Raw genomic sequence first — 12,200 nt, forward strand, 5'->3', positions numbered from 1 at the left:
CCTTAGGATAGCTGTAAATGTAAAATACAACATAACTATAACTTACAAATTTACATCACAAATTCCTTTTTAAAATAGCCAAAATATTAAAATATGTCATTATCATTTTCTAGTTCTTAGCTGACCTCTACTTATTTCAAATATTTGAACAAAGTTCATGCAACATCAGTTAGTCAGCAAACTGTCTTCTTTGTTTTCTATTACATACTCCAGCAGATACTACAACACTACAAAAAAAAAAAAGAGCTTTACTGTTTTTTCTCATAGCCTTAGCAGGTTATCTCTAAAACATAAGTTATTAGTCACAACAGGGCACAAGTGTTTAAGACCAGCTCTGTTTTTAACTCACTTTTTACTAACTCATCCCCACTTATTATTTTTGGTATTTCCTCCAAGCAAATATTAAATATCATAGATGCTCAGCATCTCAACCTAGATTCATACGTTTCATAGGGAAGCTATTCACCAATTTAATTTCTTCAGGCTATTTTCAGCAGAAAGCTGAAACCCTGTGTGTGATTAAATCAATTATTACATCATTAGTAAATGCTAAAAGCTATCAAATCCAATGATGGAAAGAATAAAAATATTATTTCCCTCAATGACATAAAAATATTCATATTCCAAACTATATTCGTATTTTAAACTACATATATCATATTTCAAACTAAAGCAAAATCATAAATGTCATCTAAAATTCTAAACTGCTTCCAAAATAACTGTCCTTCTAAATAAATGTCCATACTAATAACTGTCCTCAATAATTTTTTGCAACTAATTCATAGACAAATTATGCAGATGCTGGAAATTATGTAAACATTTTAATATAAAACATAACATTTTAAAGTAAAGAATTTATTAAAATGTTGACATACATTCATCATTTTACCTAGCAATCCCACTTCTGAAAATAGATCCTACAGATACAGTACAATGTATACAATAAGAAATGACAGATATTCAAGGTTATTCACAGTTGTATCATTTTGTCCAACAGAAGACTGGAAATACCCAAATATACAGAAATAGGGGGCTGGATGTATAAACCATAATATTGTCACATTATGTAGCTGTAAAAAAGAATAAGGAAAATCTCTACATACTGATATGGACAGATCTCCAAAATATATTGGAGATATATATATATTGATTAAAAAATACAAAAACTACAAGACACTAAACTACATAACTGTATATACAGTATATTATTTATTATATAAAAGGGGAGGAGAAAATAAAATCATATATGCCTCTATTTGTAATAAAATACAATGGAAGAATAAACAACAAACTAATAAAACAAAGAGAGGGAATAGGAAACATACTAGATTTATGGTTCATATCTTTTTCTTTGCACTTTTTAAATATTTCTAACCCAGAGAAATAATTTACCTATTCATTTTTTTATTTTCGGAATTATACTAGGTAAAACTTCCACATGAGTTTTACCAGCATCACATATTTGATCTGATGATTCCTAATAAACTCTTCAAATTCAATACAGGAATGATTGCCAAATGTTACTCTCCCATTTAATTTCTGTATGTGACTACTAATTTTTCTATGGCTTGAATCTAATTGATCAGATAACACACTAGAATAACCTTCCACTGGAAAAGCTGCAATGAAAATTTGTGTTTAGCTCAAATAAAATCAAAGTTGGAACCCACTGCTGATAGAACCAAACCAACACTGTCTTACCAGCTACACGGCTTTGTTCATTTTTCCAATTTGCCTGACAATTCAATGCAGTTACTAAAATAAAACCTAACATTATCAAACTACAAAAAAATTCATTATCCTACTTCATACTGTACAGAAAGCTTTTAATGACCCAGATAACCATAGTGGTGCACTCACCTGGAGCCAGACATCCTGGAGTGTGAAGTCAAGTGGGCCTAAGGAAGCATCACTATGAACAAAGCTAGTGGAAGTGATGGAATTCCAGCTGAGCTATTTCAAATCCTAAAAGATGATGCTGTGAAAATGCTGTACTCAACACACCAGCAAATGTGGAAAACTCAGCAGTGGCCACAGGACTGGAAAAGGTCAGTTTTCATTCCAATCCCAAAGCAAAGACAAATTAAAGGGCCTCTGATGAAGGTCAAAGAGGAAAGAGTGAAAAAGCTGGCTTGAAACTCAACATTCAAGAACTGAAGATCATGGCATCCGGTCCCATCACTTCACGGCAAATAAATGGAGAAAATGTGGAAACAGTGTCAGATTTCGTTTTCTTGGGCTCTAAACTCACACATATGGTGACCGCAGCCACGAAATTAAAAGACACTTGCTCCTGGAGGAAAAGTTACGACAAACCCAGACAATGTATTAAAAAGCAGAGACATCACTTTGCTGATAAAGGTCCATATAGTTATAGCTATGGTTTTTCCAGTGGTCATGTATGGATGTGAGAGTTGGACCATAAAGAAGACTGAGCACTGAACAATTGATGCTTTTGAACTGTGGTGTTGGAGAAGACTCTTGAGAGTCCCTTGGACTGCAAGGAGATCCAACCAGTCAATCCTAAAGGAAATCAACCTGAATATTCATTGAAAGAACTGATGCTGAAGCTGAAGCTCCAATACTTTGGCCACCTGATGTGAAGAGCTGACTCATTGGAAAAGACCCTGATGCTGCAAAAAAATTGAGAGCAAGAGGAGAAGTGAGGCAACAGAGGACAAGATGGTTGGATGGCATCACGGACTCAATGAACATGAGTTCAAGCAAACTCAGGGAGATAGTGAAGGACAGGGAAGCCTGGCATGCTGCAGTTCATGGGGTCACAAAGAGTCAAACTCAACTTAGTGACTGAACAATTCCATAGTGTAACTGAAACTTATTTCTATCCCCTTTTTCCCAAATCTATAAATATTTTAACTTAGAAAATAACATTTTACTCAAGAGTTATACTTAAATTTGAAAATTTTTAACAACACTGCAAAAATACTGAAGAATGACAGGCATTAGAGGTCAATTACTTTAGGTTATGCTTTCAATGAAGAGAAGAAGAAACTCTAAAATTATATGTAATTCCAAAAACTAAAATCTTCTGATATGTCAAGGTTTTCAAGATTTTCAGCAATTTTGTTTTTTCTCAAAAGCCTGAAGTGAAGTAAAGTCGTTCAGTCATGTCCAGCTCTTTGCGACCCCACGGACTGTAGCCTACTACGCTCCTCCGTCCATGGGATTTTCCAGGCAAGAGTAATGGAGTGGGGTGTCATTTTCTTCTCCAGCTCAAAAGCCTGCTACTGCTAAGTCACTTCAGTTATGTCCAAGTCTGTGCGACCCCAAAGACAGCAGCCCACCAGGCTCTCCCATCCCTGGGATTCTCCAGGCAAGAACACTGGAGTGGGTTGCCATTTCCTTCTCCAATGCATGCAAGTGAAAGGTGAAAGTGAAGTCGCTCAGTCGTATCCAACTCTTAGCGACCCCATGGACTGCAGCCTTCCAGGCTCCTCCGTCCATAGGATTTTCCAGGCAAGAATACTGGAGTGGGATGCCATTGCCTCCTCCGTCAAAAGCCTAGTCATACTTTTTTAAAGACAGTCAATCCGCAAATCAGTTAATTAATCTCCCAGATAATTAACAGCTCATGGTACAATTATTTTATTCTATTCATTAAACAAATATTTATTGAGCACCAACTGTTTGCCAGGCCCTCTCTTAGGTTCCCAGGATACAGTAGAAAACAAAAGGAACAGAATTCCTCCCCTCCTGGGATACAAATTCCAACAGAGGAGACAATCAAAAATATATGTCAGGCAGAAGTGCTATGAAGAAAAATAAAGTTCCTTCCCCTTTATTCTCTATTCCAACAAATGGCACCACCATTATTCACCCATTTACTTAGGCCAAGAGCCTTGGAATCATGCTTCGTTCCTCTCTTTCTTTAACCCCCTTAAGTAATCCCAAAAGTGTGACTTTGTTTTCAAAATGATATTTTAAATCCAACTACTTCTCATCACCTTCTCCCCAATAGCTTACTGCATGCTACAACCATCTCTTAGCTCTTATAATTCCAAATATCCCTTGACTGGTTAAAGCTTCCCTGATAGCTCAGATGGTAAAGAATCCACCTGCAATTCAGCAGACCCTGGTCCCATTCCAATGCAGGAGACTTCCCAGTTCTTCCCATCGGGAAGATCTCCTAAAGAAAAAGGGATAGGCTACCCACTCCATTATTCTCGGGCTTCCCTTGTGGCTCAGCTGGTAAAGAATCCACCTGCAATGCAAGAGATCTGAGTTCAATTCCTGGGTTGGGGAAATCCCCTGGAGAACAGAAAGGCTACCCAATCCAGTATTCTGGCCTAGAAAATTCCATGGACAGTACATGGGGTCTCAAAGAGTCGGACACGACTGAACGACTTTCACTTTTCTTTCACTTTCTTGACTGGTTTTCCTGTTTCTTCTCTTACTCCAATCCCCATATAGCAGCCAGAATGTTCTTTGTTTAACTTAAGTTAGTGCATGTCACTTCCTTGCTCAGTGCTCTTCTGTACCTCGACATGACACTTAGAAATAAAAACAGTCTCTTTCTTAGTCTATGCTATCTGGACCCTCACTGGTTTCCTACCATCACCTCCCACTATGCTTCTCCTGAGGGTCTTCATACTGTGCCTGCTGTCTGGAAGAGATATATGGCTTGCTCCTTCAAACAACTTTTTATAAACACCTAGTCAGAAACAATATCCCATCATATGTAACATAACCACTAAACAGCACTATTACTTTATGTGCCTCTGTGTTTGTTTATACTGTAAGCGCTCTAGTAGAATGCATGGCCCAAAAGGGCAAGGACATATCTATTGTGTTCTCTATTATAACCCAGAGTCCAGAAGAATACCAGGCACACAAAAGTTGTTTCATAAATATCTGTTGAATAAATGAATAAATTAATTCATGAATGAAACCACTAAAATAATAGATATATAACAATGTATAAAACTGTTACCTGAAAAAGCAACATATAACATGATACTATTCTTCTAATATAATAAAATTAATATGGAAAAAGTTTGAAAGAAATATACAAAAATAAGAGTTGTGACAGGATGGTAGGATTAAGTTTGTTGTCTGTTTCTTCTTTTTAAAAGTCACTACATTACAGTTATAAATTAAAATATTTAAAAAATGTTTTTTTAAAAGGTTCAGTTCAGTTCAGTCACTCAGTCGTGTCCAACTCTTTGCGACCCCCCTGGAGTTTACCCAAACTCATGTCCATTGTGTCAGTGATGCCATCCAACCATCTCATCCTCTGTCATCCCCTTCTCCTCCTGCCCCCAATCCCTCCCCAGCATCAGGGTCTTTTCCAGTGAGTCAACTCTTCACATCAGATGGCCAAAGTATTAGGGTTTCAGCTTCAGCATCAGTCCTTTCAACGAACACCCAGGACTGATCTCCTTTAGGATGGACCGGTGGGATCTCCTTGCAGCCCAAGGGACTCTCAAGAGTCTTCTCCAACACCACAGTTCAAAAGCATCAATTCTTCAGCACTCAGCTTTCTTTATAGTCAAACTCTCACATCCATACATGACTACTGGAAAACCATAGCCTTGACTAGATGGACCTTTGTTGGCAAAGTAATGTCTCTGCTTTTTAATATACTATCTAGGTTGGCCATAACTTTCCTTCCAAGGAGTAAGCATCTTTTAATTTCATGGCTGCAATCACCATCTGCAGTGACTTTGGAGCCCAAAAAAATAAAGTCTGACACTGTTTCCACTGTTTCCCCATCTGTCTCCCATGAATGGGTAGTTACTACTAAAAAAATAAACGATCAGAAATAGGAGATCATTTCTTTCCCCTCATTGATTGTCAAGGAGGGAGAATATCGGAGTCACCTAATCTGCTTTTATAAAATTGTTTCCTATCTCCTCCTCCATTCTCCAATCAATCTCAAAATAACCACTTCCAGGGTCTGATTATTGATGAATATTTTATCCCTCAGATATATGAATAGAAGGGGAAAAAAAAGTCAAGAATCACTCCAAACACAAAGTTTTGTAATTAACACTGGCTTGGTGGTAAAGAATCCCCCTGACAAGCAGGAGACACAGGTTCAGTCCCTGGCTGGGGAAGATCCCTTGGAGAAGGAAATGGCAACCCACTCTTGCCTGAGAAATTCCGTAGACAGAGGAGCCTGGCGGGCTACAGTCTATGGAGTCACAAAGAGTCGGACACGACTTAGCAACTAAACAACAACAATGAAACACCTAAGTCCTCATTACAAACTCAAGGGTAAAAGGCAGAATATGACTCACACTATCAGAGTTACTACCACCTAGCAGGTACCATGAAGAATGCTTTATCTCCTTTTTTTTAATACTGTTCCTGCAATGTAGGTGGTATCCCCATTTAAAGATGAAAAAAAATTGCCCACTCAGGTGGTAAGTTGCTTACAAAAATAATTAACTGCTTAAAGAGGTCCATACAGGGACCAATAACGAGAAAGTGTCAGCAACCAAGGATTATGATTATCTGGATTTTGTAAAACTTAGGTAATGGTGGAGAAGGCAAGGGCACCCCACTCCAGTGTTCTTGCCTAGAGAATCCCAGGGACAGGAGCCTGGTGGGCTGCAGTCTATGGGGTCGCACCGAGTCGGACACGACTGAAGCAACTTAGCAGCAGCAGGTAATGGGAGGCCAAAGGATGGAAAACAAAGTCATGTGGCCAAAGGCAGAGAAGCAGTAAGCGGGGAGGTCAGTTCGCCATATTTAATTATCAAATGACATCCAGCAAAAGAGCTTTTGGAAATATTCCCCATATTTGTTTTCTGGAAGAGGCAGTTTTATACACAGTTTGGGCTTCCCTGGTGGCTCAGCAGTGAAGAATCTGTCTGCAATGCAAGAGACATGGACAGGGACAGAGGAACCTGGTGGGTTAGGGTCACAAGAAAAGGTCACAACTTAGCAACTAAACCACCTCCACAACCAAATAAGCAAGAGAGAAAACTGTTGCTATACCAAAAATACAATTTTTTAACCACAGAATAAATAAAGCAAGCATCTAAAAGGAAATGCACCAGAACAACGGCAGCTATGTTACATTAGTACAAGTAATTCCTAATACAGCTTCCAAAATTTTTATAATGTTGACATAATTTTTAATGTTTTAATAGTGATAAAGATCGGAGGAGGGAGGGGTGTTCAGGATGGGGAACCTGTGGCGGATTCATGTCAATGTATGGCAAAACCAATATAATATTGTAAAGTAATTTAAAAAAAATATCAAATAGATAATATTCTATCATTAATACCCTTTGTTAATCTTAAAACCTACCATTCCATATGGTAAGACAAGATTCAGTCCCTACAGTCAAGTGCTTTACTAGGATCAAATATAGCAATAATATCATTCTTACAACACCGGCCCCTTAGAAATGGAAGGCAGCAACTAAGCTAAAAAGAGAAAATCGTGAGCTGAAAACAATAGAGCAAACTTCTTCCCAGATGAGAACACGCAGCAAGGCAGGTGCAATAAACACAATGACAAGGTCTTGAAGGTTACACTGCTGCTACAAATAAAGAACATAAATTTCATGATAAAAAGACAAAATAAGTCAACCAGAAATATACCTGGATAAGAAAAAATGACACTCAACAAATGATGCTGGAAAAACTGCACATCACCATGCAAAAGAATGAAATTGGACACCCTTCCTTATATGACAGACAAAAATTAACTCAAATGGATCACAGACCATGATGTAGAAATAAAGTTATACAACTCTTAGGAGCAAATCTTCATAATCTTGGGTTAAGCAAAGGTTACCTAGATACAACACCAAAAGCACAAGCAAAAAAATAAAAACTAGATATGCTGGCCTCATATCAAAATTTAAAACTTTCGTACAGCAGGTGATACTATCAAGAAAAATGAAAAAAACCACCCAAAAGAATGGAAAAAAGTATTTGCAAATCCTATTCCTGGTAGAAGATATATCCAGAATATATAAAGAACACTTATAACTCAACAATAAAAATAATCCAATTTAAAACTGAGCAAAGGAACTGAAGGCACTGCTCCAAAAAACATAATACACAAAACATAAAACATAAACAAATAACTATTAAGCACATGAAAAGATTAACCATTAGAGAAATGCAAATCAAAATGACAGTGAGATACAATTTCATATCCACTGGGATGGCTAAAATAAAAAAAGATAGCAACAAGTGCTGACAAGGATATGGAGAAACTAGAGCCCTTATACATTGCTAGTGGGACTAAAAAATAGTGCATGCATTTTGTTACAGAGTTTGGCAGCTCCTTAAAATGTTCTATGATTCCATTTATACAAAGTGAACAAAACAGGCAAACCCATGAAGACAGAAAGTAGTGACTGCCTGGGGAAGGGACAGAATGAAGACTGACTGCTAATGGGTATGGGGTTTCTTTCAGGGCTGATGAAAATGTTCTAAAATTAGATTGTGGTAACTGTTACACAATTCTGTGAATTCGATAAAAAAAAAAAACATTGAATTGTACAGTTTCAATTGGTGAACTGTACAGTATATGAATATCTCAATAAAGCTACTGTTTTAAAGGCAAAGTATTTCACTGCTAAATTTGAAAGTCTGTTTTAAAATCTCAAATAACAATTAAGACAATATTAATTGCCAGTACCCAGAGAGCAAAGTGAGGAAACAGCTTATTTTGAATAAGTGATATGAAAGAAGACTAGAGATACATAGATGTGATTTGAAAAATGAGAATATAGAGCTATTGTTCATGAGTGATTTGTGACCAATATTCTGTGATCAATTTTTGCAGTGTATTAGCAGCACAATATTTTGTGATCAATTTCTGCAGTGCATTAGCACTACAAAGCAAGAATCAATATCATTTTAAAAACAAAACATGCCCTTACATCTAATGGGCCTCTTTCCTCATCTGCAAAATTAGGACTTGTAGCTAACAAAATAATTTTCGAGATGAAGACAGAGAAGAGATGGCTGCTTCCCCAAAAGAATCTTCTAGGCAACAGCCTCTGTATATATGGATAAGCTTGGGACTTTTAGAATTACAATAAATAAAGAAAGTCACTCCTTATGATAAACAGTAATCAACTAATACTGCAAGTACTATTTCAAGATTAAAATAAGGATAGTCATATAATGAAAAAGTCAAGCCATTGTGGCTCCTCAAACAAAAAGGGATAAAATTGGAAGAATAATTTGGTACCACAAATTATTATTATTTAATTCCTCTGCAGTTAGAACACCTATCTCAGGGACAAGTAAGAACCAAGAGCCTTAAAAATGCCTCAAAAGACAGAAGAAACAGGAAAGACTATGAAAAGGGATAGAGGCTGAGATTTACAGTTGAGGGTAATGGTAGGAAGAAGAGCCTATTGCCTTTAGCATACCTGTTTACTGACTGTGATGGAAAACCACGAGATAGTGATTATCAACATGCACCCAGGGTTAAAGTATGAGATCTGAAACACCAAGTCTATGCATGTTGCTGCCTCTGCATGGGATACGGAAGAAAGATGAGATCATCTCCTATGAACACGGGCAGGAACAAGCTAGACTGAAGACAAAGACAGTGGATATTACTTGTTTTGTAGGATGTTCACATGATTGAATCTTGGGTCTGATAGTTAAGATTTAGGGTTATCCATCAGAGACAGGACAATGCCAAAAATAAAAAGTCCCTGATAAAGAAAAAAGGGAGTCAACAACAGAAAATAAAACTAGTAGGATAGTGCAGTGGTTCTCAAAACTTTTCTTACCACATCCCCTTAGGACAAAAGATCTCTACTTCATCTAGCCCAAAAAAAAAAAAAAATCACCACCTTCCAATGGAGTTCAGTGATAATGCAGCAAATTTTAGGGAAAATGGATAACATTTTAAACATAATGTATATATTCTTCAGTCAATATAATGGAAAATTACAGGCTAAAATTCAGCTGAACAAATATGCATTATTATTCAGTGGAGGGCTAACATAATAAATCACAACAAACTAAACTGATAACACTAAATTAAGTCATTTATCATATAAACCAAGAACAACAGCAACTGAAAACAACCAACTCAAGACAATAGTAATGGTATTCTGATGAAAAATCCTTCCTAAAAACTCTGGTAATCCCAAATATTCCAGTGGGAGCTTTGCTTGGCTGCCAGCTATATAGCTCAGCAGCCAAATCTCTCAGTAGAATACTCAAACAGCATCCTCTGTAAGTCTAATAACATTTCATTTTACAAAAACTAAATATTAATAACCAATAGTAATGTACATAGAATACCAGTAAGTAATCTTAGTTTTTATAAAAGTAAAGATAATGGAATAAGGGTCATTCACCTTTAAGAGCTCAAGAAAATATGAAAAGAGAGGACTGTGACAGTCATGATCATACTGCAGTCAGGGACAAAAAGCAGACTACTGAGGATGGTCATGCCCCATGTCCAGGGATGGCACTGGGGGAACCGTGTGCCCTGGAGAAGGAAGCTGTGGAGGTGGAGATGAGAAGCGAAGTCCGCAGCCTGCCCCTCTTTCAACCACTTTCATGAGGCAACTTCTCCCCGTGAAAAACACAAGCAGTGAGTCATAATCTTTATGAAGGGAGGAATAGCGCCCCAAGACTGGACGAGGTGGGTAAGATCATTCTCTCTGTTGGCTGCATGGCGATCAGAAGGTGCCACAGGAAGGACGCTGTGTTGGTTCTAGGGCACTAATACACTGAGGGGAAAGAGAAAGGTAGTTTGCGCTTGGGTGAGTAATTAGCAGAAAGTACGGATAGATGGTGATCCCCAACTGAAGCAGAACAAGAGGGGTTAAGAATGCATACTCTGGATCCAGAATGCATGAGCAGGAATCGCGACTCCCCTGCTTTATGTTCCCTGTGACCTTGGGCAAGTCACTTAACCTCTTTGGGCTTCATCTGTAAAATGAGGGTAATAACAGTACCTACCTAATAGGGCTGTTTTGCGGTTTGAATAAGTTATACTTGTAAATCTCTTAATAAATGGCTTGCGCTGTACACAGTAAGTTGTAGCTAAGTTTGTTAAATAAGTTGAGGTAGGTGGCGGCTTAGTTTGACGTCTCCAGTGAAATGGGGGTGTGTGGGCAAAGTAAGTGTCACGGGGAACGGAGGGAGATAACGTCTTTTCGGCGATGAGCACCAGGAATCTGACCTTTGGGGAGGTCGTCCTCCTGACAGTGCTCAGCAAGTACTCGCTCCCAGGAGACGGGCGCGCGGGTTGAAACTTCCTTCCTTCCAGGCCTAGGATTTTCAGGAACTCGTTTCTGAGAAGTGACTGTGATTTTTAGAGGTAAGAGTTTGCTCTCCGAGCAACAGACCGTGGGGTGAATTCTGTTTTGCCTGAAGAGCAGGACCTGAGTCTGGGGCAGAAGGGTGATGTCCTCAGGGGGACCCTCTCCTAAGAGCCACCATCTGTCCGGCGCGCTCCGGCTGCCCGCGCCGGGCCAGCCTCGGAGGGAGAACGAAGGCTGCCCCAGCCCTGAGGGAGGCAGTAGGAGCCTACAGGGTAACGGGGCTGCCGGCGCCGACGGTCGGGAAGGAACCCCACGCCAGGTCTGCGGGGCTACGGAGGGGGACCTGCCCTGCCGAGGGTGGAGGTCGCTCGCCGGGTTCTCCGAAGGGAGGGGCCGGCGCTGGCCCTGCAAGAGGCCGGCCAGGCGCACAGTCCCGAGGGAGCCTCCTCCCGGGTCCCGCCCGTGCCCACCCCTCTGTGGCCCCGGTACCCAGGGTACCTGAGCGTGGGCCCGATGCAGGCCGTGTCGGTGCTCTCGATCTCTCGAAGAATCCGTTCGTGCTCCGCCGCTGTCTCCAGGCTCTCCGCCTCCGCCATCTTAACCCGCTCCATAGACTCGGGGAGCCCCGCAGCGCGTCCCCTCCCTCAGCTCCGCTCACCTTTCGCTCTCAATCTCTCTCTCTCACTCCAGGCTCCCGGGGATCCTAAGCCTCGGGCCACCCGCAGGACGACCCCTCCCTCAGACTGGGCACGCCCCCTAGCATCACCACGTCCGCGGACGTTCCGCGCGATGCCCGCTGGGATTTGTAGTTCTCTGGAAGAAAGCCTGATTTCACACATCATTCATTGAAGCCACAAACTTCTGTTAAAAGCTCCACTATAGAGGGAAGCGGGAGGGGGGTTCAGGATTGGGAACACGTGTACACCGTGGCGGATTCATGTTGATGTATGGCAAAACCAAACAATATTGTAA

General features: G+C 39.8%; 1 protein-coding gene across 2 annotated transcripts in view; it reads right to left on the reverse strand.

The window, feature by feature from the left end:
- Positions 1–11,973, reverse strand: part of EXOC6B (exocyst complex component 6B) — a 708,301-nt gene extending 696,328 nt beyond the window's left edge. For both annotated transcript variants that reach the window (XM_012173630.3, XM_060412346.1), the window contains exon 1: positions 11,727–11,973. In XM_012173630.3, coding sequence (XP_012029020.2) covers positions 11,727–11,839 — 113 coding nt within the window. In that variant the 5' untranslated portion in view covers positions 11,840–11,973. The remainder of the gene's footprint in view (positions 1–11,726) is intronic.
- Positions 11,974–12,200: the final 227 nt, after the last annotated feature.

This window comes from Ovis aries, chromosome 3 (assembly GCF_016772045.2).
Source record: "Ovis aries strain OAR_USU_Benz2616 breed Rambouillet chromosome 3, ARS-UI_Ramb_v3.0, whole genome shotgun sequence".
Taxonomy (NCBI): domain Eukaryota; kingdom Metazoa; phylum Chordata; class Mammalia; order Artiodactyla; family Bovidae; genus Ovis; species Ovis aries.